General features: G+C 46.4%; 1 protein-coding gene across 22 annotated transcripts; it reads left to right on the forward strand.

Annotated features, from left to right (window-relative positions):
- LOC104043324 (uncharacterized) lies at positions 1 to 26,913 on the forward strand. Of its 22 annotated transcripts, none has more exons than XM_064456985.1 (21): positions 1 to 228; positions 2,016 to 2,119; positions 2,648 to 2,762; positions 4,049 to 4,103; positions 4,819 to 4,930; positions 5,280 to 5,336; positions 5,917 to 6,023; positions 6,840 to 6,966; positions 7,509 to 7,629; positions 7,913 to 7,998; positions 9,000 to 9,124; positions 10,392 to 10,451; positions 14,703 to 14,769; positions 15,890 to 16,086; positions 17,439 to 17,567; positions 19,049 to 19,163; positions 19,969 to 20,106; positions 20,803 to 20,969; positions 21,396 to 21,487; positions 24,428 to 24,605; positions 24,681 to 26,794. In XM_064456985.1, exons 1-21 carry the CDS (start codon positions 83 to 85, stop codon positions 24,918 to 24,920), a joined length of 2,538 nt encoding a protein of 845 aa, XP_064313055.1. In that variant the 5' UTR covers positions 1 to 82; the 3' UTR covers positions 24,921 to 26,794. The 22 variants fall into 22 exon arrangements, with proteins under 22 accessions (XP_064313055.1, XP_064313097.1, XP_064313204.1 ...); XM_064456996.1 differs by having other exon boundaries at positions 7 to 228; positions 4,049 to 4,223; positions 26,690 to 26,913; XM_064456952.1 differs by having other exon boundaries at positions 7 to 228; positions 4,049 to 4,223; positions 24,681 to 26,792.
- Positions 26,914 to 27,055: the final 142 nt, after the last annotated feature.

Consider the following 27,055-nt stretch of genomic DNA (forward strand, 5'->3'; position numbering starts at 1 on the left):
CCTCGCCCAGTCATGAAATGGCCCCCCGCACCCCAGGCAGCAAGTAGTTGCAGAGCTCAGCTGCGCCTGTGGTTAATAATAAATGGTCTCTCACAGCCAGGAGTGCCGGCCTGCGCACCCCCATGCTGCTGCCGGCCCCCTCTTCCCACCGTCTCCCAGGGCTGCACAGGCACCGCTCCGGTACCCACCCAGCCTCCTTACGAGAGACGGAGAGACAGGCACCCAGAGGTAAGAGACATGCCACGCCATTCCTCCGTGAGGTTGGATGCACTGGATTGATCACAAGGGGAGGCAAGCAGAGACTGTTTGGAGGAGGGGGGAAACCTGAAACTTGCACTAGGAACCCACAAACTTTCATTACAAGGCGAAAGGTCGGATGGGTCTCGCTGCAAAACTTGCCAAGCTTGAAAAATCTTTCAGCCAGCTCAGGCTGAGTGTTGGCTGCATTTCCAGCGAACATCAGCTAATTCGTACTGGGTTTCAGGTGGTGACCAGCTGGTTTTTATCCACCAACCAGCACAGCTTGGGCACTCCTGACTGTTGTGCTTCAGAGTTCGGGGGTTGTTAAAATTCAGAGCACAACTTGAGCAGCTCAGCCAATCCTTGGCGCAACCTTGTTGGCTTAAAGAATTTATTCCAAAGCTGACTTTGCCCCGGAGAGTGAGGGGTGTGTACACACAGAGCGTGATACCAGGACATTTGCATGAACCGCTCAGGCTGCTGGCTGCTGAGCTTAGCACTGCACAAGCAGAGGTTGTAAGCATGAAGTTAGAGCTTTTGCCACTTTTGTGTCATGATAAGATTCCATAAACTTCATTAAGAATTTTGTCTTTAGGATTTGTAAAGTGGAAAAAAGTCTTACAGTTTTGGTCAGGTGTGTGTGGTTTCTTATGACAATGTCTGTCTTGATGGCCTGAGCTGTCTAGCAGAACAGGTCCCTGTTTTCCTGCGTTAAACAGACCAAGCTGTCCTGTATAGCTTAAGTCTTTAGATTTGGGGGAAAAAACCAGCCCTGTTCCTGGGTGTTAGATGGTTCTGTATAGCTGTCGTGTCACACACTGTACTGAGATCAGAGCCATGTTCTGCTAAATATAACACGAACACAGTACTGTATTCTAATTCATTTACCATCTAAGTTAACAATAGGTGCAAAGGACTGAAGAAAGGAATCCTCTCCTCCTGTTAAAGGGGTGAGGAACAGAAAGGCTGAAGGGATATGGCCAAATGCCCAGGGAAAGTATTCGAAGCAGCCAGGCATTGAGTGAAACTGCCCCAGGCCCAGATCGGACCAGTCTCTTAACCTTTACAACTCTCTCCCTCTCTTTTGCTGTTTGGAAATGAGTTTAATTAAAGTGAATAGGAGTTGCTAAGAGACCAGAGGAGTCTGGAGTTTGTTGCCAGGGCTGAATCGCCACTCTGCTTCCAAGGCGTTGCACTAGGAAGGATGATGTAACGTGAGCCTACATAAAGCACTCCAAGCTCCAGGGTAAGCTGCTCTCTGCCTGTAGTTAAAGCCTGGTTCACCAGTTCTCAGCTCCTTTATTTTACTGAACTGCTTTTTTCCTTCTAGACACCGGCAAAAACCATGTTCATCTCTTTATAGCATTCCTCTGCCCGCGTCCATCTTGTAGATTTCTCCTCATGATCTTTCAGGTTGGAGGTGGCAGTGGGCTGGGCCTGCAATTTGTCCTGAGCAAGTAGCTTTGGAAATTAAAAGGTTGTCTATTTCTAAACTCTCTCTAGTTCATTACTCCTCATCCTTTCCTCTGCTCCACCACAGTTTCAGCCCAGCATTGACAGTGGGACGGATGAAGTCTTCCAACTCCATTTCTGCAGCCTAACATTTTGCTTTGACACCGTGGCTCATGCTTGAAACACCAGGAGTCTCCAGGCAATCTCCTGGGCAAGGGTTGTTTACCTTCCAAGATCAAGACAAGAGATGATATGTTTAGCATCACACAGGTCACACCACTGCTAAATTACTTCTTTCATTTCTACCTGACTTGTTGACTCAGGACCATCCAAATGCACAAGATGATTGGGAAGATAACCTATAGCCTGGGAACACATGTGTCTGCTGTGGCATGTGGGACCACCCAGGTGAGAAGATTTCTGCATGGTGAGTAGTGTATTCTGAAACAGTTCCTGGGTGGAAAACATTGTCCTCATCTAAGTGCAGCAGGGGCCTTGCTGGCAGTGTTCTGGGAGCAAAGCAAAGGGCAACAGTAGTCTCGATGCACTACAGTCTTATAACATACTGAGTTACTATGGTCTCCTTGTTTTTTCCACTCTTTTAAAACATTCTTTGGGCATGGTTGCAGGGCTCAGTTCAGTCACAGTAATGTTAATTTAAAGTCATGTTACTGGAGTCAATGACAACACAGCTGCAAAAATGGCGGCAGCAGAAGACGCAGTGATGGCGATGACGATTATTATTCACATTAACAGTAGAGGTATTTTGCAAATATTTCACTTACCTAAACCACAGCTTTAGTCTTCATGAAGTTACTTGTGAATTCACCACAAAGAACAGCTGAAGAGGGGGATAAGTTTATTGTGATGATGACACTTTGCCTTTTATGAAACAGCTCAGTAGTTACTGCAACTACCCATGCAAATAATTCACTTTTCTGTGTTGTATCATCAGGTGCTTATGTCAAGATTCAGCCTTCTGTACAAGAAGCCCTGATGGAGGGGAGACCAGTTGTAGCCTTGGAAAGCACCATCATTACACATGGCATGGCCTATCCTCAGAATCTGAGGTGGTGGATTTTGATGTTCCTCGTTTAACAAAGTTGTAAGAACGAGGCATGTAACTGGTGGTCGGTATCAGTATTCTTGGTCAAGCCAAAACCCTTGTAAGAGCAAATGGAAATGTCAGGTTGCTAGGCATGCAGAATATGAGACCCAGTGCAAAACAATTGTATTTGGACTTTTAAGGACACATATGGGGTACCTATTTATCTCCTTATCCAACACTTTAAATTTGTGGCTTCCTTTAAAATGTGGCAGCAGATAATGTCATCACTTTCTCAAAGAGAGAGCTACCAGCCTTTTTGGCTGCATAGTTTGTACAGACATTGAAAACACGCTGCAGTTTCTTTTGCTATATCTTTTGTAATGCAAAAAGGATTGGAGCACAATAGTGAAATCTGTTCCTTAGCATCCCTCAGAGCAGCTACTGTGAGAGCTGCTGGTCCCTCGCCCTGCCTTCTGCACCCTGCCTAGAAACACCCCCACCTCTGCCCTTTATTTATTGATATTCAGTAGGCTTGAGTTTCACTGAATTACTCTGCCAGAAGTCACTGCACTCTCCGCTCCGTCCTTGCTTCCAGAAAGTACAGGAAGGTTTTGGTATTGATTTTCCATCTTGCTTTTTACCTGGCCATTATTCTGCCTGACATTCTGTCTTAGAAGGAAGCTCTAAAAACTCGGCTGTGGAGAGGAGGTAGTTTCAGTAGTTAAAGATTGCCTAGCGTATGTATAGATAGCTCAGAAAGGGAGAAGCAGCTGCTCTTAAAAAGAATAGTGTATGAATGATCAAATATAAAACCTGCGAAGCTTAGAAAGACCTAGGGTACAGCCTAGGGCATCCTCAGGCCACAGCTTTTTGGCACTGTTGTCACTTTTCATCTAACTGCCTGAATTGTGAAAAATATATCCCGGTCATCTGAGCAGGGTTTGAATTACCTGGGGTTTCTGTGAAGGTCTATGATCTCAGAGAAATAACAGGTCCTATTTTGAGAAGATCCCTGTGTTCAGTAGTCTGTTGTCCAACTAGATTTGCTTATAAACCAAGTGATTTTTCGCAAAAATGAAGCACAGAGCTTGGACATTGCTGTCCTGAAAAAGGCAGCACTTCTGCAAATTCTACTGCAAAGACTTCTTGCCATTAGGAAGATGCAGAAGAGGAATGGGACTTAGCTGAAATCACAAGAACTGTATAAGACTGGAAACTAGGAATGATGGCCATCAAACACAGTAGTTTTCTTGTCTTATTGTTTGCCTCACTAATTTTGTGATTGTTTTCTTGTTTAACTTATTCTAGCATGGCCAGAAAGGTGGAAGAAACTGTAACAACAAATGGAGCAGTGCCAGCCACTGTAGGTATTTTAAAGGGTCAAATCCATGTGGGACTCACAGATGAGGAACTTGAGTTCTTGGCAAGCAGTAAAAATGTAGTTAAAGTGTCTCGGAGAGATCTTCCTTTTGTCCTCAGCCAGGTATGGCATGCAGACTTTCTGCCGTGGTGTTTTCTATACAGCAATTGCATAGTGCTCTCCAGCTTCAAGCCTGGTGGCTTTTAAACCTCTTGAAAATATCAGGTAAAGTGGTATCTCATTGGTAAGCTCAAACATGGTCCTACCTGAAGTCAAAATACAACAGAGTAAGGGAATAGCAGCCATGAAATAGGGCTTCAGAAAAGTCATTCTGGATTGGCTGGCAAACCATGAGCACTTGGCTTGTTATTAATTCTTATTGGCATGATAAGGCATCATCACATTACAGGTAAACTATGTGACATGCAAGTCATCCCAAGCTTAAGGTGATGCTAGCTACCTGTGAAGCCTTCTGGTTGGAAAGCCCTGGAGAGCAAAGGCCTTTGCTATGATCAGGGCGAGAATGGTTTACATAGCAGGGGTGATGATTCCTCTGCATTTTTGCTTAATAGAATATTTATAACAGCATTTCCCTTGTCAGCTGGTGACAGCAGGCTGTTGTGACATTGCTGCATGTCAGACCACAACCGTAGCTGCCCACATGTGGTGTTCTCCCTGACACCCTGGGTGCTGACTGTGACTGGTTGTTCCCTGACAGGGCTTGTCCGGTGGCACTACCGTGTCTGGGACAATGATTGCCGCACACAAAGCAGGAATCCCCGTGTTTGTAACAGGTGGCATAGGAGGCGTCCATCGGGGAGGAGAGAACAGTAAGAAAATCAATACATTTTACCTTTCTCTGTGTTGCTACTGTTTTATTTAAGTCCATCTTTTTCCCAATCTGTCCTGCGGTAACTGTTCAGAAGAGTGAAGTTATCATTCTTCTTGACCATACTATGGTTGTTTTCTCCCAGTGTCTTCTTTCCAGAAGCTTCAAAATATTCTTCTTGAGCACTGGCCAGTTGTTACGAGGGTGGGAGTTTATCTTTTGCTTACACGGGGTTATATGGATATTGTTTGCTGGTGCAACAGGATCTGGCTGTACCTCTCCCACTTTGTAATGGCTGGATAACCTGATATTCTCTGTTGAGCACAGTGTTGTTATCTACTGCCTCTCAGCTGAGGAGGAGGAGAGTCTCACCACAAAAGAGACTTGGGCCTTCGTTTGTGTTAGAGGTGCGTGCTCCTCTCTGAAAAATGGCCCAGTCTTGGCAGTATAGTTTGTGACCCTTTAGTACATTCTCTTGTCTTAGCCGTATGTATTCCTAGCACAGCGGAAGTGCACTGCCCTGCTGGATGCCATCCCTTTCAGATGTGATGTAAATTCCAGACCAGGGAGTTTCCTGAGGTCAGCAAAGCTCCTGTGACACTTTTTTTTGCCAGTGATGTCAATACCAAAATAAAAATCTACTTAAATCATATTCCATCTCCTTGAACTTCATCCTTGTTGTATAACACCTTCTTCTTTCTTTTCTACAAAATTTTTGTATGCTGTTTATCGATGTGATCAAAGAGCTGAGAGATACAGGGCAAGGCTGCACCTCTGCCCTAAGCCATGTGACTTCTTTTTGACAGTATCTGTTTCCATCTCAACACCTAAAGGCATGATCTAAACCTGTAATGTTTATTTGTGGATCTAAGGGGTTACAAAAGCAGAGAGTGGCATCCCAGGCAGCTATGGTTTTTAGGAGGACAGATCATATCAGCATGGAGTGCAACACAATCACTGACACAATGGTTCCTTGTCCCTTGACAGCTCTGGATGTGAGTGCTGACTTGACAGAGCTAGGACGAACTCCGGTTGCTGTTGTATCTGCAGGAGTCAAGTCTATCCTTGATATCGGCAGGACACTGGAATATCTGGTAGGTAGCATGGGCTGCTGAGCCTGAAAGCAGATAATGTACTTTGTGTACAGAATGCCAGTGGTGTTGGGGTCGGTATTAAGCCTAAGATTTTTAGAAATGACTACTGAAAGGATATGAAGCCATATTTACAGTTCTCTAGTCCTGGGGCTATACAAGCACCAGACTGCTCCCTGACATAACTCTATCCATGGCCAAGGGGCTGTTCCAGCAGCTCTTCCAAGTGAGGCCAAAGGCAGTGCTAGCCATGCCCTCTTTCTCTGGCCTTAGCCTTGCTTTTCTGGGACAATGCTCCAGAACTGATGGATCAGGCAAGCTAGATCCGTCAAACACTAAAATAAAACCAGAATTAAAATGGGAATCAAGATGATTTTCAGTAGAGTCACTTTTTAAGGTTTAGTATGTTGGAAACCACCAGGGCCAGCACTTCAGGTGACAGCTAATGTCAATACTTCTCAATCGCAAACAGAACTCATTTATATTCCTATCAGCTCATGACATATCTTCAGATCACAGGTTGTTACCTTGGACTCAGTATTGCCCTAATGACAGCTGCATGGCTTTTGGTCAGCTCCGAGCACAAGCAAAGGTCTCCTGTATCTCAGGAAGCCATATTCTGTCTAACCAGTTACCCCCTCTGGTCTTTGCTTTGATAAATATTGGTGATAGAACAGAATAGAATGGGATGTATAAAAATAACCAAACCCTGTGCTAAAGAAAGGCAGTTTCTAGTTGAGTAGAAAAAAAAGTTCTATTCTTTTGGTGGGTCCCCTTTCCTCCACTGATTACCTGCTTGTCTCACCTCCACTGCTGCAGGAGACTCAGGGAGTCTGTGTGGCTGCCTTTGGAGAGTCAAGGGAGTTCCCAGCCTTCTTCTCACGCCAGAGTGGCTTCCAGGCACCATATCACGTCCGGGATGAAGAGGAGGCAGCTGAACTCATTGGTGTGTTTCAGAAGGGAAAGGACCATGTAGGACCCCGGAAAACGGAGACACAAAAATCACCTTGGATGAGGCACTTTCTTTTTTAACTTTGGGGAAGAGTGTGTCCCAAAAAACAAGCCATCCCACCTCCCCATTCCTGCTTCAGTGCTTTGAAAATAAAGTAGGAGGGAACTTCAGTCTTTAGAGCAAGTTTTTTAGCTAGCTGCAGCCACCTTGGCATGCTCGTACACATTTTGTTCACACTGGTGAAGTGAAGGGAACATGTATGTTTCTGTGTTTGCAAAAACAGCTTCTGAGCCTTCAGAAGTAGAATCAGTTTTCTTTTAAAATAATATCTTTGCCCCTTTTGTTGTAGACAGGTTCAAAAATAGGCAGATGTAAATTGATTGCTGGCTGGAAAAGACCCAGTCCTTGGGTCAGCTAAGAACAGGAGCTCCAGCTTTGTAGGTTCCTTTACCCCACATGCCCACTGTCATCTGTCCTCTTCCTTCCCCTTGTTTTATCCAAGGAGAACTGCTAACGATCTGCCTGTCCTCTCCCAGCCAGTGCTCTGGAGCTAGGCCTGAGCAGCGGGGTGCTAATAGCAGTGCCCTGTCCCCAGGAGCGAGCTGCCCCAGGCCAGGTCATCGAAGGGGCCATCCAGCAAGCTCTCAGTGAAGCCAGGTGAGAAGCAACCTAAGCCCTATCCTTTGCTCATCCAGTGGTCATGGGGAAGCAAACGACTTCAGGGACGCTGCTGCAGGGGCTATAGCACAGCTTAACCTTGGGCACGGGTGAGCCCACAATATGCTTTCAACCATAGCTTTATCTCACCTGAAGGTTGTTTACAGGACGTTTTATGGTATGTGGTTATGGAGATAAAGTATCTGCTAGAAACAGTGCTTCTCTTCTGATGGTGTTTGAGCTCAGTCCTTGCCATCTGCAGGCATTTTCTTTACATTTGCAGGTCCAAAGGGATCACAGGCAAAGAACTGACCCCTTTTATGTTACAGAAGATCAATGAATTAACTGGTGGAAAATCATTGGACTCCAGTATCCTTTTACAGAATGGGGGTGGGGGGGTGGGGGGGAAAGTAGTACAGTGTACTTCGTATAGTTTCTGATAATGCTTGCTGGCAAACAGTGTCACTTTATTGACAGTCTAGCAATGAGCAAATACATTAGTATCTGCAAACAGGTGAGAGCTTAGCGACTGCATCCTGCTTTTTCAGGAACACCCTTATAGTCATCACCCACTTTTGTACTAAAAATTGGAGGCCAGCACAGACAGCAGGTGGTCCATGGTGGGGTTGCACACTGGAAGGTACCTGGGCTTCCCAGAGCACTGTGTTGTACATCACACGCCTCATCCAACTCTTCATGCAGGTAGAGAGTAAGAGAAATTTGGAAGGAAAGTACCCCTGGGTGAGGAGGAATCCTCTTGCACAGGCAAGAGAAAGTCAGACCTACTGGATGACAAAGAATCTGGGACAGCCAGGCTCATGTCCCAGCTCTTCTGCTAGCCCTTCTAGAAGACCTCATAGCTGGTCAGTCAGGGTAGATTGGTAAAGGCATTTTTAGATATTGGAGCTGTATGCAGCCTGAAAGTGGGGCTTTCAAAGTTTCTGATACTCTGCTCCCAGTGAAACTAATAAAAAATAGGCTTGTAAAGACTTGGCAAAAATCTCTTTAGGCATCTAGTTCTGGAAAATCTGGCCAAGATCCTCAGACGTTTTTTACTCTCAGCTCCAGTTTAAGCACTTCACCTTTTTTCTCTGTGAAGCCTTTGCTTCTATTCCCTATCTGTGAAATGACAGGCTTCCTCTTCATGAACACAGGGGAAGGAAGATGAAAAAATCTAAAAAGTCTGGGTGTTCATGCAGTATTGTAACCCAGCATATGTGCCCCTAAAGGATTATGGCATAGGGGGATCAAATCTATCAAGTCTCACAGCATGTATTTTCTGCTCTCTCCCTCTAAGCAGTCCCTACAAAGGCTTCTGACAGGTCAATCTTGCCGGTATTTTTTCTTTTCCTCAAAGAAATGCCAAACAGACCTTGCTCTGATCCAGAACAATGCCAGAGTGGGCAGCTGTATTGCAGTGGCCCTGAGCAAACTACAGAAAGCCAGAAGGAAGGGCAGTCTGCCTTGGCGAGAGGACGCAAACCCACCTCAGCCAGTGAGTCCCCTGCTGCCCTCCATATAATGCCTCTCTGCTGACAGCACAGGATAAATTTGTATCTGTTCCCAAATGTAGAAGGTGACTCAGCCAGAGACAGATCTTTCTGCTTCACGCTGGCAGACATTCTCTCTTTAGTATTTTTTATTCTTCTCAGATAAATGTTGTCTCCTCCTCCCCCTATCCACATTTGCAGGGAATAAACACTGACAGTGGCCTAATCCCATTAAGTCCTAGACCATCAAATCCATTAAAACTTTAATCACCTTTTCACCTTTTATTGTGCCCTTATGTGCAACTTCAGCTATATTCCTCTCAGCACCAGGGAACTCGTGACTACAGGAGTAGACATGGAAGAGGGTGGAGGATGATATTTTGAGCTGCTGAGCCATACACATTTTATAAATATCTCTTTTTGTTGGCCTCCTGCTAATGTTTGCCAAAATTACATGAGGTACAGCATATCCCAAACAAGATCCTTTATAACCCTAATACTCTAGTCACTATCTTGTATTTATTGTGTGCCATATAATTTACAGGAAATCTATTTTAGGTAATCTGTAGAGAGCAGCAAAGTTTTCTAAAACCCATTTGCAATAGGATTTGTCAACATAAGAGAGGGCAGTGACTCTAGAGGCAATAACCCAGCATTTGATGGAATGAGAAAAAACAGCTGTATGTCCCCAAAGAATCTGGAAACTTCCTGTTTGTGGAGCTTTATTGCTTTTTCTGGCTTTGTAGGACAGTAAGACAGTGATCCATAAAGTGCCACTGGGTACGGCAATTTGTCCTGGGATCTTGCAAGAAATGACTGCATTTTTCTGCCCACTTCTTCCCATTTTCTTTGCTTTTTTACACAGCAGTGCTTGAATGTTTCTGAGGTTTGGCATGTCAAAAATCGTCCCAAGAGAGATGGCTTCAAGGGCACTGACGTGACCAGACCCATGCAACTTCTATATCACTCTGTCACCACACAGAGGAACCACCAGTACCCATATATGTACACAATAACATCCCACCTGCTATGCTAGGGCTGGCTATGAGCAGGCATAATTCAGAAAGCAACATATAGAAGAGATTTCTGTTATTTCTGATCAGGATTGTACAGACCTGTGTCTGGCCATCCAAAATAAGCACAGGCCTTCACACTGTAAATTAGATAACTTTCAAGAGTGTGGGAAAAGTGACTAAGAAAAGCAAAGACAACACAGAAACTTTTTCCTCAAGTCCTTCCAAACACTTTTTACCTCTTTCTTCCCTCTTAAAGGTGGTGATTGGAGGTATCAACGTTGACTTTATAGCCAAGGCACAGAACCCTGTCATCCTGGTACTGTATCTATAGCAGCTTTCTTAGCACCCCTACCATTTCCAGCTACTTTTACATGAGTGCCAAGCCAAAGGGGGGGGGGGGGGGGAAGGTGGTATCCACGCATGATATCCACATGCACAAATGTGGGGGGTGTACTGCTGCCCATTTTTGTGTTGACTAGGTGGGCAATGGGGTGATACATACTGACCTACTCTGTTCCTGTGCTGGAAGTCACTAACCCTATCACTCAATACAGGGACAGAGCAATGTATCATCCTTACAACGTCCACATGTGACTCTGGCCTGTACAGTCTATGTTAAGGTGCCCTGAGGCTATTTTCTGATGCCATAAGCCCCAAGAGCTCTTTTAGCAGAAAAGCTGCCCAGGGCACTCTCAAAACACATATGCAAAGAGCTAGAAGCAATAGGTAAAGACCCTCACTGTGCTATGACAACCTCTAATTCAAGGACAGGCCCTATAGGGAGGAAATCCCCAGGTAAGAGCCAGCTCTGGCTGCCTGGGGCTGTCTTAGCTATGGAAAGCAGCATGAATAGGAGCAAGAGTGTCTGTGCTGAGTACCCACAGTGGTAGGAAACCCTTGAGAAAAGCAGTACTAGCACGGTTACAGCTAAACAAGAGAGCTAACTTCCTCAGTTGTAAAGAATTTGAGTCACGCACACAAAAAAGATTGCTTAAAAAACCCCAGAACATTTTAAATGTCACCAGGCCCTCTCCCTCTCAATTTGGTTTGACCAAGAAGCTAAGGTGGAACAGATCTGGGATTTCCCCATGCAAATGACAACCATTTGCATGGCATATACAATTTTTCTTGAACTATATGAAGTACTACAGATTGAGGTGGAAAAGCTTGCTCAAAAATTGTTTGGTGTCTCAAATTACTCTATGCTGATTGCTGAGGCAGGAAACTCCTACCATCAGATGGGGCAATCTGCGAAGACCTCTCAGTCAGATAGGGAAAGAAGTACTGGGGAAGCTGTCCTTGAAGTTGGCTGTTCAATGATACAGAGGAAGAGGCTAAACAGTGTTATAATGGTCAAGGGTGATCCACACTGTGCCATCAGCTATGAAGGCTTGCAAAACCAAATGTTCAACTGCTTCAGCTGTGATCTAACTGATAACATACATACCCCACACTGAGCTATCAGGACAAAGAGCTAAGCTGTGGCAAGGGTGGTGGCCACCCCATGGCATGTCATGAGGGCAGATCTCTGGACCACCTATGGCATCATGAGGGGCCAAGGGCAGCTATATACCCCACTAGGAATAGCTGACAGGGGAAAAGGAAAAAGGAGATTTAAGTTGCATGAAAAAGTCAGGCATTAGCTGCCCCCTTCTGTACAGCAGTGAACCCTAGAGCTGATGGTCCATCACAGCAGCTACCCAAACACCAAGCTGCAGGAGGATTCGGGAACTGACAGCCAAAACATTTCTGCTGACAGCTGCTGTGGTTAGGCACAGAGGAAAAGGCACCCCCAGCAGCATTGCTTTGTTTTGGCTTTTAAAGTTAGATTTTTTTCAAAAGGCTCAGCATCCAGCAGGTCCCACGCTTATGCGTTGGACTTGTTGCAGAGCACTGGGGTACTACTCACACCTCATGTTGTTCCAGTTAGCAAGAAAGCAGCTGTATTCTGCCCTGGTTGTAATTCCCACGTGGCTTTCCAGGCTATCCAGAAGCAAAGTGCTTTAAAAGTAACTACCTAACCTGCAGAGGAAGATGAGCAGTCTTGCTCAGAGAAAGGTGCTGGAAGAAGCATTATGGTTGTAACTCTCTCAGGATACCCAGAAATTGACCAGAGTCTCATTTTTATATTAGGAATTCAAACCTCTTAGGACATGGAAGAAGGTCTCCAAGTCTCTCAGTTCTCTGAAACATTACCGGAAAGCATCAGCCCAATCTTATTTTGAATCACCTCAGCAAGCCCATTTTCATCTAAGTTCTTTCATCTCAGCCAGCCTCACCTGAACACAACATAGAAGAGATAGCTAAGCGCTGCTCTAGCTTGGAATTACCTATTGAGCTAGCAAGGTGTGATGGGAGCCAGGCATTTCTTTTTCTTCAAAAGCAGGCTGCTAGTTTCTCTCTCACTGCACCCACCTGCTACTTTAAAGAGAGATTTAGCATCTTCATTTCTTTCAGGCCTTGTGGCATTGTACAAGGGCAGAGGTCACCCACAGCTGGATCCCTGAGCAGGAGACTGGTACATCTGCTGTTAGCACAAGGCTTGGCATAAAAACCATGCAACTCTGCCTTGGGATGGGGGGGGGGGGCACTAAAAGAGAAGATCAGCATGCCAGACAACAAAAGGAGCTCATGAGTATTTTCAACATTCCTGCTAGCATCAATTTTGAAAAAACAGGTAGTGGAACTGTGTAAAATAGAGTTTGCACTCATTACTGACGGCAGTTAGTACCCTCTTTTAATATTGAAATAGACCCCAGTGTTCAAAGCTATGTTGTTTGACTTGCCTAAACAAGCATCCTTGCTTTTTATGTTGGGGTAGGGTTTGGGGTTTGTTGGTTTGGCTTTTTGTTTTGGGTTTTTTTGGGGGAGGTGGGGTGGTTTGTTTTGGTTTTGTTGTGGTTTCCCCCCCGCCCCACCCCCCCCCACCCCACCCCCCCCGACTCTATTATGGGTCGTGAGCTTCAGTATTCAAATAGCCAAGCTCAATGTGTTCAAAATCTGCAACACTCAACAGGAGACAGTTACAGGTGGAAATATCCTCATTCCTGGCAGTACCAATGACAATTCCCAGGGAGCATGAGCAAATGCAGTGGAGGGGTATTTGAATTAATAAGGAGTGACAAGTAGCAGAAAGATGGATGGAGGCCATAGGTTGCTTATGTACAGGCAGTTCTGCTCAGGTGGTCTGAGCAGTTCAGGGCTTGGAGAACTGCCAGACAGAAAAGCAAAGGCATCAAGAATTAGCACCAAGTCTTACAGATTACAGAACTGGGGAGAGTCAGGGCAAACAAAAACAACCTGGAGGTCAGAAAAAGAGTAATAAAATAGTATGTTTAGATGGGAGAGCAGCCTCTTACAGTCACAGGGCCAAACATGGAAGAAAGCATTGCGTGCAAAGGGCAGATGTACAGCTTCAGTTGGGGGAAGAAGAAGGGTCCTTGGGGAACTTCTGTATGAGTTTTGAGAGTGCCCGAGAACAGTGACAGGGTAGAGGCAGAATATTTCTTACTGTGAGATAGCAATACATTTACTTGTTTAGGATCAATAGCGGTGTTTACAAGCAAGAAAAATGTATATGTGCAGGGGTATTCTGGTGCACCTGGGCTAACATGGGCAGAGAGAGTCTCAGCCAGGAGCTGCTGCGTATGGGCATGCCCATGCTTCAGTGGTTGCCACCCAAACGCTCAATACACTCTTGAAAGCTCCGAATTATCCAGAACTGTGAAGATCATTATGACTGCCAGTGGTAAGCTGTCTTCAGGAATGGAAAATATGTTTCAGGATTTTATGAAACGAAGGCTTTAAAACCATTTGATAGCCAGATGAAGCCCAAAGAGATTTGAGCATTTACTGATATAATTCTTCTGGCAGGAGAATTAGGAGAAGATGGGTGAGGGACTGCCTGTATTCTGACAATTTGGCTGTTTGTGACAGACTGACAAATGAACAGGGGAGAGGAAGGCAGAGGCAAGAGAAGAGAGAAGTTTATAACCACACAGGTGGAAAAGAAGGATATTTTTGATGAGGGAAATGTTTGGGAAGAGAAGGGTAAGAGAAAAAGTATTCAGACACTGAAACAGATCCTTCCACAAATGAAGTACAGAGGCAACATGGGCAAAGGTAACAAATATAATTTTACCTTCAAAGAGAAATAAATAAATAAATATAAAGCCTGGAAGGCATTGCAGAGCCCATCAGGTCTGAGTCAGCAGCTCTGGAGTCCCAGCACTGATGCAGGCAGGTCAATTCAGAGGGCTGCTGGTATCAGCTGAAACACTTGATAGCGTTGTTCTAAGAGGTCTTCGCAGATAAGACCAAGATGGCAATGCATGGGGAGACCAAACTGATCTGCTCTCCTAGGAAGTGGGCCTCTGTCGTCAATGCTGAATGTGTGTAGATGGGCTGTGGAAGCTTGCATCACTCTTAATCTGGTAGCTAGATGGCTTCTGCCCCCTCTAATTGCTGACCCATGCTTCAGCAGCATTAACTTCACATGTCAATGGAGACATGGCATCTATGCCAAGCAGCTCTTCTGGTTTTACCAATTAACCATTTATTCTTCCAGGATGGTGGGCAAACAAACTCTGGAAGAGTGAGACAAACCTTTGGTGGCGTTGGAAGAAACTTGGCAGGTGCCTTGCGCTTGGGTTTGCCTGTGGGTGCACACCAGCTGTGATATATCCTTTGGTATTCCTTCAACAGCAGGAGCTCTTGAATGCTGTTAAGATCTGGGACATGTTAGGCAATATACTACTGGGCAGACTGCCTGGAAAAGGCAGGGGCCGTTCCAACAAATAAGAGGGGAGGAGTTGGGGTCAGGAGAAAAGAGGTCCACAAATATGAAGTTAACTAGCATATAGCACAGTGACCCAAATCAAAGTTAAATAAGCATCAGTGACCTCCAATGACTGCTGAACAGCCTGGCCCTCAGCATTGAATTAATGCTAGGTTATAGTCACAATAGAAGTATGTCTTCAGCAAGAATTTGAAAGGAATAGGCTTATTCAAAGTTGATCATCCATGCACCGCAGACAAGAGGAACGGAGGTGCAGGAATTACTGTAGAAGAGGAAGGGCTACAGTTGTTGGCAATAGGAAGGGATCACACTGTACCTGGTGCTCCACCACAAGCAGCAGCAGACCAGTGTTCAGGTACTGAAATTAGCCGGGACAGATTACAAAAAGATTTGGGGATTATTCCAGCTTTCCCAAATCTTCCTAACATGAACATACTACCACTTCAGATCATAAATGGGGAAGCTTGAGGGGACAAAAATGCCACCCACTGAGGCAGAAGGGAGAGCAGGAAGGGTTTCCAGTTAATTCATTCAGTTTCAGTGGTTCTAGTAAGATAACATGGTGGGAACAGCAGCGTGGGAAGGCCAGCAGCAGGAAAGGCCATGCACAGAAGCAATGTAGAAAAGCCCACCTGCCTGTGATGGTAGAGAGGGAAGAGCAGAAATTTCTTCCCCCTTCTTTTTCCCTCCACTCCCAGATATTAAAAAAAAAAAATCCAGAGAATTCTGAGTGCTGGTGCAGCAGGCAGATGTAGTTTGCCCCACTCAACCCCAGCCAGTCATTTGCAGCAGCTGTGGCTGAGTTTCATGTTGAACATCCTTCTAGACCATGATTAGTAGGCATTATGTTTTCCAGGAGAGGGCTTTCCCACAGACACTCATCCTGCACAGTCTGTCACTGTGTTCACAGTACTGTGACAGATTTATTAACATCTTTTGTCTCCATTTTCTTTTAGACTGCTTAAGCCGTCTTGGACAGACTCCTCTCTTTTTATCAGCCGTGGGAAAAGATGAACATTCAGAATCCATCCTGCACTACTGTCACCACATGGTACATTGCACAGTAACGGCACCTCAGAAGCAGGGAAGTGATGACATTACAGAGGAAAAAGTCTTCTCAACCCTGGCAGATATAAGAGCCACCTTCCATCAGGTTAAGAGTAGGAATAATTCAATGCTCGATTAGTTACAGACAATTAAAAGGCAAGGAGCCACCCCTAAAACACAGGGTAGGTGTATGTACCATTTGGAGTCTGAACTGTAGGGTCTGAACTAAACTCCAGGGAGTGGTGCTTGAAGAGAGAGAGGTAAATCAGGAGGAACTATGAAAACTTCTGGGAAGGCCTAAGCACAGCCAGGCATGTGCAAAGCCTGACCCTGAGGATAGACAAAGCAATGCCACATCAGCCTGGTTTGGGTAAAGCGTAAGTTAGAGAAAACCTGGAATTGAGAGCACAGGCTAGACACCTCCCAAGTTCAGAAGAGCAGGCCCGCCCCACATAACTGCACAGACCCCTGTCTAACTGTGCACCAGAGGAATACCTGACTCCAGCAGCAGCTTGTCCGCCGAGGTCAGGGAGCCAGGGGCAGCAGGAACTCACCACCCTCAGCAAGCTGACAGAGAAAGCCAGGAGACCGACCCTGGCCTGGGGCAACAGGCACCTCCATGGTGACGAGGCAGGGCTGAAGACAAGTCAGGGGTGAGGATGGAGACCCCAGGTGAGGCTGGTCAGGACCACTAAGGCCTATTAGTGCCCTCAGGGCCCTGGTATCACATGGGGCCTTAGTTCTGGCTAGCCAGTTGCCAAGCAATCCTCGCCTCTAACATTACCACCAGTGTTGGAGAGGATCCTTTCCTTAAAACTTCCCATTTCCCATCCTCAATGCATTGCAGGAGGGATGCATTTCTTCATCCACATGTGTATTCCAGGAAATGCCTTGAATTCTCTAAGATCATTCAAAAGACTCACACAGGAAGGACTCCTCATAGCTATGTCTGTGACATTGCTGTAAAAATGGCTCCAAGGCTACCCTCAAAAGCAGGCTGTGCAGTCAGTGAGGCGGCTAACATAACCACTAGCTGGAGTGTGCCACCAAGACATGCCCAGCATGTTGGTGGGCCATCGAAGTGTCACACAAGCTATAGGAATGGATGAATGGATGGCTGGAGCAAGCAGTGCTGCAGCTACTCCGCAGATGACTCTTCCGTTACGAGAGAGACACAAGCCGCTCAGCTGCATGGCAGAGACCAGTCCTTTTCATTTACTAAATGATTTCTTTACCCTGTGGCATGTTTCATTTCAAATATTAAAAACTAGCCATCTGCCAGGATTGTCCAGACCAAGATGCTTCTGAAATGTCTCTTATCTTGAGGAGGAAGGGAGGTTGAAGGGAGAACTGCAAGCTAGGCCACTGCTACCAATCAGGTGGATTCAGAGAGAGAATGAGCTGTGTGTGGCAGGGAAGAGAAACGTGCTCCATTTATAACTGTCCTCCCTGGTTTAGGACATGAGCGCTGTCCTTCAGCTGGAGGGGAAGAGCACAGCCACTTACTGTGCTGTGATCACTAGTGCTGGGGAGCTCCGCATTGCCTTGGGAGATATGGACATCCACCACCAGATAACAGACCAATATGTAAGCATACCATCTGATTTGTAAGCTTTTTCTTATCTGAGGAGTGTGGATGTGTAACAGAAGGCAGCTGGTGAAGCTGTACCAGGAGGGAGTGGGTGTGCAGAGGGAACATGGGAAATCCTAAAGTTAACCCCCTCACATTGGCCACCAAGATAGCAGCATGGCAAGCTACCAGAGCCCTCTGTTGCTGCTGACCCAGATGGAGCTTCTGTTTCTGCTCCATACAGTATCACCACTACTATCATCCCATGAGATGTAGGCCAGAATCCTCTTTATTAACTAGTCCCAGCTAACCTATAATTTTTAGCATCTTAAAGCCAGTACTAAATCCAGTCCACCTGCAGAAATAGTATTTCCCCTTTAGGGAAAAACAGACAAAAAAGGTGCACAGAACACTGGTTAAAGCAAGTTTTCCTGTTCCATCCCCTCCCCACCATCCCTGTTGTTTCTACATGCTGAGTTGTATTAACAGGCACTGCTGCTTAGCACATCCAAACCTTCAAAACATCAGGGCTAATGGAAGCAGCGATTAAGGACTGATTCAGTGAAAGCCCCGTCACCGCACCCCCCTTCCCTACTCGTTCTTATTGTCAGCAGAACAAATGCCTGTGCTTCATGACTGACAGTGACATGGAAGTTAAGTGCTATTTACTTACCAGTGGGATCCCCATCAGGTGGAGACTTTCTAGGGAAAAATATGGTCATTGCTCCCACTTCCAACCCCACCCCAAGCCTTGGCACAGAAAACCATTACATGACAGATTAATTCTCCTGAGCTTTACAAAACAGTTGTGGCCAATGGAAACTCTGAACCAATCTTCTGCTGCAAAATGCATTCTGGCAGCTCTTCTTTCCGCCAGGATTAGCAGCGACATGGGAGGGATGCTGCATGAGTGCCGATAGCAATGGCCTAGCATTCAGGCAGTGGTTGAGCAGCCTCAGAGAGCCAAAGGAGGGAACAGCAGCTCCTCACTCTACTGCTCCACTGTCCCCATCCCTACGCGGTTCAGCAGGACCCAGCAGTAAAACACGGTGATGTACAACCTGTCGCAGGAGGCATTGTGCCCAGAGGACATCTAAATCACATGTACAGCAAGCAAAGGGGTAGTCAAGCCAAGCATAGCACAGGGAATCCTACAGTGACATTAAATAGCAGCATTCCCTTTCCCTGTAGGTCTCTGACTGTCCTACAGGTACTAAAGCAGCCTAGTGAGGACCAGCAACTACCTTTCTCTGCTGGAGGAGCCCTGCCAGTTGAGTCCAGCTCTTGACGGCATGGAGCAGGGGAAGGAGAAGAAGGGGAGGAGATGAGACAAATGGAAAAAACCATTTTCCTTAGGGAATCACTCATCTAGGCTTATGCCTGCACCTAAGGGCTGCAATACGAGTGAAAATCCTACATCCCAAGTCTGAATAGCAATCATTTTTCCCCCCTGCAATGACTCAAGGTGTCTCTACTCTGTGTCTTGAATTTTCACCAGGTGTCCCAGTTCAAGGACAACCTGTGCCAGGCCCCGCTAGTTTGCATTGATGGAAATGTGCCTCTTTCCACTATTCAGTATGTCTGCCAACTAGCTAGAGAGCATCAGCTAGCAGGTAAGGAGAACTCAACCCAGACCTGGCCCTGTAACTCCTAACAGTGTGTGTGCCAAGACACTCCAGTTGCCCTGAGAGCTGCTTGCTGGACATACCCAGTTATTGTCTGACATGCTGTGTTATTCAGTGCTCCCTTCGGTACAGCACTACTCTATTTCAAATGGATGAAACATTTCTGCTTTCTCTAAGTTTTTCTCATTCTGGGGATGAATCACATTTCCTGTAGTGTAGGTGCTATAGCCCCTGGGCACTGCTAGAAAGCCAGGGAAAGCTCATCTATTTGCCTTTAATCTTAAGGCAAGCACAAATGTGTATGCTTCTGCCAGTTTGAGCAACAATATAGTTTGCTTCTTAGAATAAATGCTAAAGCATCTTTTGAGAGGATTTCTCTCCCACTTCCCATAAAATACATGCCACCCTCCCCTGGTATGCTGGGGACCCATCACAAGGCTTCCTAAACTTTTGGAGTTATGCCTTCATTTTTAAAAGCATATCCTGAAGAAGGAGACAATGTTCTTAAAACTAGGCAGAGGCTGGAAAACCAGCTAAGAGGAGTTACAAACCTGAAGCCTGATTGCATCACTCCAGAGCGAGAAGCAACGGCGTCATTGCTGAGCACCAGAAAGGAAGCCTTGGGAGACCTTGTCCCAGGCATGGGGGAAATGGTATTTAAGTTTCTAATAGATTACATGTATAACCCCAGTTGTGCAGATCATGCTAAGCCTTCTACACTGCATCCTGCTCTGACATAGAGATGAACCACTAATTAATTAATTAACTAACCAATTGCAATGTTGTTTTGAAGTGTGCTATGAGCCAACAGATGAGAACAAGGCCTCTAAGCCATTCCTCTCAGACAGCTGGAAAGCGCTCACATACATTTCCCCCAACCTGCAAGAGCTAAGAGCAATAAATCGGACCCTCGGGAACCCTCTGCCAGCAGGTATTTAATACTTAGAAGCCTCAGTCACACTTTTAGATAACCTAGGTCCTGGAGAAAAGCATTTTCCACTCCAGCCCCCCTTTCAAGCAGATCGGGTTATAACACAGTGGGGATTCATAAGCACTCTTGGTGTCTTCCACCTTACAGCCATCCTTGCATGGGTTGTACAGCCCAGGCCAGACTGATGATCTGTCAAAGAGCACAGTAGAGCTGGGATGGCTCCTTGTCCAAAACCTGAGATCCCATTTGCCTCACTTCGTCAGCAAAACAGGAACAATCTCTGATTTGCAAACATGCCTCTGAAGCATGCTGCTGTGAGACATGCACCTGTCCCAACAGTTCCTTTGCAGAAATTAAATACCCCACCACATGCAGGTGGAAATCCAGTGGCATTAAAGCAAGGAAGTCATGCTCCGTGACAGTTTTTTGATCTCTACAGGCACATGTTTAGTTCCATGAGGGGTAATTTCCTCAGCATAGCATAGAGGTGCAGTATGGAAGTCTAATGCTGGAGAATTCTATGTTTCCAATTATTTGAAGAAAAAAATTTATATCAGTCACATTTCAGAGGTGCTCATAAATATTAGTGCTCATAAATAGTAGTAGTGGTGCTCATAAATAGGCTTCCAGCCCATAAAAAGGCCAGCTGAGAACTTCTAAAGTTATACCACGGTTTTTCTTCCTTGCTCTCTGAAGAGCTGCCATCTAGGTTGGAGGATGTTGTCCAGAGTGCAATGGCTCTGGCCCGCCCGTTGCTGGCCCACCTGTGCTGTGTGGTGGTGACCCTTGGCGCTCACGGTGTCCTCCTGTGTGGCAGGAGCCTGGGAGGGAGCATCTCACTTCGTCCAGGAGCTCACAGACTGGTAAGTGCACGGAAGACGACAACTGAGCTTTCAGCTGCTGCTTTCTGGGATTGTTGCTATTTCTTGTGGCACGGCAGCAGTCCTGGGAAACATGGCATCACTGCTGGCAAATGTACGTGTTTGAGGGGTGGAATACAGAGCTCTGAAAGAAAATCAAGTTGTCTGTCCATATATTGCTGGCTCCTAGCAGCAGTGTTTATAGTTAGCTAGTTTTAAATGTGCTTACTGTGAATATTCATGAGTGCAAGCTTCATTTTCAGAAAGCTCTGTTTAAACCACTGATCTCATTCAAAGTGTGAAAAAAGACTATTTTCTTTTTTCCCCCTTTTCTTTTTTTGTCATCTGTGCAGGTCTGGATGGCATCAGCCACATCAGGCTGTATCAGCTTGGGCAATTCCCACTGATTTCCCTTTTCTCCCCCCACAGACTGCTGCTGCCGCCGGCCTCTGTGCCACCCACTACCCCGCCATCCACGTCAGCAGGGAGGAGATAGTCAACGTCTCAGGAGCCGGCGACAGGTATATTGCTCACTGCTTTGATTCCTCCACCTAAATGTGGAAGGGCTGTAATCAGATTTCTCTGAAATTCTACTGCAAAGGCAAACAACATTCTGCCCCTCGAGGAACAGACACTAAAGACACAAGAACAGGAGTGGTTACTGTGATTCCTTGCAAAGCTTGCTAAAATGTCCCCCTAAGCATCTTGGAAGCCAGTCTTGCCATTATTAGTTTTGCTTTTCTTTAAGACCCAAGCCTTTCCTGGCAATCCAGTAGTTCTGAATTAGTCTGGGCTGAGCTGCTAAAAGCAAAGTAAACCACCTTACATCAAAGCTGTCTTAGAAACTAACTACTTTACTTCCACACTCCTCCAATGGAAGTGGGACTGCCACTCAGTAGCTAAAATCTCCCTATAAAAGCATTTCATCAGGCTCTGCTTTTGCCTCTGGCAATAGTCCATGCCTCAAAAGAGTCTGCTGTATAACTCGCCTAGCTGTTCACACAATGCTGTACATAGGAGTAGGAAATGACAGGCATTATTCCTAGCCCTACTGATCAATTCTGTCAGAGTAATATTTTATTATGCTCCTTGTTAACTTGTCAAACTATATGTAGTCATCTGGTTTTTTTTTTTCTTGTTCCTTCGTACACTACAATAATTGATTTTATCCTTGCATTGCATCAGGCTAGACCAAAAGGCTGTATGTGACAGATGTTTCCTTTTATTTTCCTACTCTTACCTACAAATAACTCAACATAGCAACACTACTCTTTTCTTTATGGAGTGGCAGAATGAAGAGTGGGAAGAAAGAAAAAAAGAATTAAAAGTTTCATTTTTTTGAAACTTACAGCATCCTTAATATTTGAGTTAGGATCAGTCAATAACTTCTTGCCAAGCTAGTTAACCCACTTAGCACCAGGATGCACTCCTTGTGTCCCAGATCACCTCTGGGATGAGCTGACTGCCACTGCAAGCTGGTCTTCTCCAAAGAAGACCAAAGTGTTGTTTGGAGCAGTAAGTGTAACAGCAGAGGAATGGGGTCTGGAGGCAACCTCGTGAGGTCAGCCTGCCCTAAGGTCAGCCTGCCCTAAGGAAAGCTCAGCTTTGCTCACTACTTCTAGCAGATGTGCCCAACCTCTGCCAGCCCCTCCAGGGACACAGCTCCTCTCTGCGCCATCTGCTCTGTACACAACTACTCCTTACCACAGGACGTTTTTTCCTAGAGGCCAATGTAAACTAAACATCATCTTTAGGGCTTCCTTTCCCTTTTAAAAAGCTTGATTTGAGGGAAGACCAAAGGTGAGGTAAAGTGCACCACTGCCAAACACTTCCACGGAGTTACATGGGAGTACCTGAAGTTTGTTTTTCCTTCCAAAGCTGTCTGAAAGCTAGGGGTCCCTTGCTGTTGCTCCCATTCCTGAAGTAATATTGCTCTGGAAATCCCATTCCCCAGGGTCCCCAGGGCCTTGCGGGAATTTTGACAGTCCTCTTGTTTGTCCAGGGTTTTCTTTCCTGGTAGACCTGGCCACTCTACTGAGCTGCAGAAATCCCTGTTCTACAGAGTAAGAGTGCCAAAACAGGCTGGGAATGCCAGGACACTACACTGACGTACCTGCCATCTCCACAGCATATAAACTGGTGAAGCTGCCCAGGCCCAGCCCACCGGCACTTCAAGGGGCTACGCAGCAGGGCTGTAACACGTTCACAGCTCGTCCTCCCCGAACCCTCGCACTTTTGAAGCACCGGTCAGGGGACACTGTGCACCCAGAAACAGTGATCCAGGGCTCCTCACACCTCGCTTCGGCCCTGCGGCTCTCCTACAGCTCCAGAGACGCTGCCCAAGGAGCTGTGCGTGTGCGCAGGGAGCAGCAGATGTTTGCTCCTTGCACCTGGCTGCCATGACAACATAACACCGCCTGCCTGCACACGGCATCGCTAGGGGATGCTCCCCCAAATATTTACTCTGAACTTCTGTAGCTGTTGAGAGATTGAATGGTTTATAGAAATCATAATCCTCTGTGCCTTTGTTACGGATAAAAAAAATGTTGAGGTAATTATTGAGAACGCAAAAAAACCCAATGATCGTTTTCGCTTCCCCATAGATTTGCTCATTAATCCTCCCTGCCATCACATTTTCCTGTCCTTCCTCTCAAATGTCATCATCTTCTCCCTTCTCTTTCACTTCTCCTTTGTCCTTTCCTAGCATCATTACTGTGTTTAGCTGTGACTAAACAGTAGTTGCTCCCAGTCAATCACAAACACCGCCCTGCACGTATCCATGCCTCAACAGAGCCTTCCCCTGCAAGCCAGGCAGATGGCAAAGTCATCCCCTTCTCCTGACGGCCTCCTCGGTGCCTTGTGAGGACCTGTCGGTGACCGCTGTTGTTCCAAGCACTCACATAATTTTTACTGGGAAATCTCAAATGGAAAACCACGGCTAAAGTTTACAGAAATCTGAATCTACAATCTCATTTCAGCTTTGGGTTTCTTTTTCAGCTGTGTCTCTTGCCCCACTCACATATATATGAAAACTTTCCACTCCTTTGGGGACGGAAGGGAAGGTAACGAGGTGCCAACAAGGAGCGGAGAAGTGACAAAATAATTAGAGAGCAAGGGAAAAAAAATCTATTTATCTTAGATTCTTTCTTAGATTTCTTTCTTTTATCCTGCCTCACCTAGAAGACTAGGGAGAAAAGAAAATGTGGTGGAATGGGAAAGTACCTCAACTTCTCAAACGAGAAGCAAACAAAATATGAATAAATAGCACTATTTATTACTCCAAATTTAAAAATAAATATAAAAAAGCAAGAACTATTAATTATAACCTCACCTGTCCTGTGTGACATATTCTGCTCCTGTAAATGTTGGGTCCAAATGAATTCTCTTGTAAACAAATGGCCATGTTCCCAAGGTCAGAGGAGTTCTCCAGTGTTCAAAACTGCCTGCCTTTCTCTCCACAGCTTAATGGCGGGAATCCTCGCAGGGATGCTTGCTCAGCATGACACAGACACCTGTGTCCGGATGGGTCTGCTTGCGGCAAGCTTCTCTCTCCGTTCCTACGCGCCCATTTCCCCAGAAATCAGCACTTCCAGTGTCAGCCAGGAGCAAGTCAAGAGCAGGAGCTGGCCAGAGGTGAAGGTATGGAAGATGGACTAGGGCACCATGGCTTTCTCATCCATCACCTCCTCGCACTCCCAACATTGCTATTTCTAGGAACTGGGCCGTGTTTTGAGCTTAGAGCTCAAAAGCTGGCTGCTGACCAGAGGACTTAGACTTTGGGCGCACACTACCTTTTGGGAGGTGAAGTGTCAATGGAGAGCATTCGGTGACAACCTGTATTGCACTCTTCATGCTCATGTTTGTCTGCTGTTGTTCCCTTTTTTTTTCTTTTTTTTTTTTTTTCTGGTGGGTTACAGCAACCACAGCTTGATTCTTCTGTCTGCTGCCTGTTGAGAGTTTATCTCACCTTCCCCTCTAAGGGGAACACTCATCTGTTTTGGTCTTGCGTAAACCCTCAGAGAAGGAAGCAACAACCCAGGGACCTTCTTCTATGTAAAGAATATCTGGTTTCTGGTCTTTCAGAACTCCAGTCCTTCTAGATTTTCTATTGAGGGGATTTTTTTCCCTTCCTCCACCTTGTGTCACTGCTGTCCATTATCATAGTGGCGCCTCTGTCGCCAGCTCCCAGATCTTCAGGACCATGTCTCTTCAGGTGGGCCCAGCAGCAACATCCTCTCTTGCTGCCCACTCCTGGTTTCTGTCCAGGAGGTCCCATGGACCGCAACCTGTGGCAGGTATATAACACTGTAGGACATCCTCATCAGCCTTCCCAAGCCAGCCAGCAAACACTGCACTTACTTTCTTGCTCCAAAGAGTCAAGCGACTGTGCCAAGTTTGCAGTAAGCCCATGGCAAAGGCAGGAACAGAGCAGAGGTCCTTGACCCCATCCAGGCTAGAGCTGCATGGTGATCCCTCTACCTTTAACCCCTCCAGCATCTTCATTAGCAAGGACATCTAGACTTAGCTCAATTTTAAACAAGTCAGGGCTGGTCCACAACCTTTTGACAATTAGCTAATGTAGCCAGCTTGGATGTGGATGTGGAAGTCAACCTCTCATCTCCCAGAGATAGCTCCTGTAGATTTCTTCCAGCCCCTGAGTGACTAAACTCAAGGGTGGGAAACACCAGCTCTGCCTCTGTTTTTTTTAAGTCTTACGCAGGACCCTCAGTGGCTGATAGGGAGTAACACGGGCTGGCAGTGAGCAAGTGGAAGGAGACCTCTGTGTGGGTCTCATGGGGATGTTTGCTGGCTCGAGGCTGCTGAGCCATTCCCCACATCAGAGGTAAGGAGGCCAGTGACCATGTGAACTCATCCCTGGTCTACAGGGGAATGCCCACTGTGCAATTACAAATGCCAAAACGATGTCTGAGGAAGGACAGGACAGAGAGGGTCCAGCACAGGCTTCAGGTGCAATGTCTGTGAGACAGCCTCCCTCTCCCTTACAGCCTTATACCAGCTGTGGCGTCCATGTTCATCATCACAACAGCCATGCGTGAAAACACCTGCGTTTTGCTAGTACATCTTTGCTGTCTATATGCAAAATAATAGCAGCAGATGCATGAAAATAAGCTCTCTGGTCTCCTTGTGCTCACACCCAAGGGAACAGGCTGGCAACTCTGCAGAAGAGCCTCCTCTGGTGAATGGTTTTCTTTTTTAACTTTTAAGCCATGGCTGGGCAGGGGGAACTGTCTCTCAGATTTAAACAGGCACAAAAACACTCAATCCACCCTTCAGAGGCCTTCCTCCCACCAGGAGGAGGTAGCGCAGCAGGCAGGACCACAGACACTTTTCACACTAGAAATCTGTCCTTGGAGCGGCCGGAGGCGGTGGAGGCTGCGGTGGTGTGGCTGCTGCCCCGTCCTGCCCAGCTCTTCAATTCAGAGCTATCTTCTGGCTGGAAGCAGTAACTGCATTCTGCCCAAATGCTGTGTCTAAAGCCAGCGCTGTCAATCCCTCCTCAGCAGGTACACAGAACAACTCTGAATGAAAAGCGTCTCTCCCCCAGCCCCGTGCATGTGCAGTCGTTGCCCTTGGGTGGCTGAGGAGCCAGAACTCAGCGGAAAAAGGCTCTGGGAGTGACCTTCCCTGCTAGTAAGTGAGCCTGAGGGGAAGGGGGTAGTCCCAATGCTCAGGACTGTGACTGCAACCTTTTGTTCGCAAAGGTGCTGACGGAGAGGTCACGATGTGGTGGAGGGTGCCGCCCCTTCCCCATCCAGAGGAGGCGCCAAATACAGACAGGTATGAGGGAGCAAGGGCATCGCCCGTGGAAGCAATGAGGAAGGATGACCCCCTCTCCCAACACATGATGTGCACAGGCTACTAGTGCAGTCGCTGTGGGCAATCAGCCAGCAGTGTGAACGCTGAAACTCATTAAAACTAAATTCCAGTGGAGCTGGGTCTTGGTGCTGGCTGGTTTTTGACCCTGATGGATAGTAAGCCTGGAGTACGGACTCAGCCTTTGTTTCATATAGAGGTCACCCACTAGCGAGGACCCCTGACTGAGGAGCAGATCACCAGTATCTAACGCA

This window comes from Phalacrocorax carbo, chromosome 1 (assembly GCF_963921805.1).
Source record: "Phalacrocorax carbo chromosome 1, bPhaCar2.1, whole genome shotgun sequence".
NCBI lineage: Eukaryota > Metazoa > Chordata > Aves > Suliformes > Phalacrocoracidae > Phalacrocorax > Phalacrocorax carbo.

What these genes read in the sequence shown, in the direction of transcription:
- LOC104043324 (XM_064456952.1), top strand. Translation starts at nt 83, where the DNA reads ATGGTCTCTCACAGCCAGGAGTGCCGGCCTGCGCACCCCCATGCTGCT. An exon ending in GCCTATCCTCAGAATCTGAG is followed by an intron (nt 2,763 to 4,048) that starts GTGGTGGATTTT and finishes AACTTATTCTAG; the next exon opens with CATGGCCAGAAAGGTGGAAG. An exon ending in GTCCAGGAGCTCACAGACTG is followed by an intron (nt 20,970 to 21,395) that starts GTAAGTGCACGG and finishes CTCCCCCCACAG; the next exon opens with ACTGCTGCTGCCGCCGGCCT.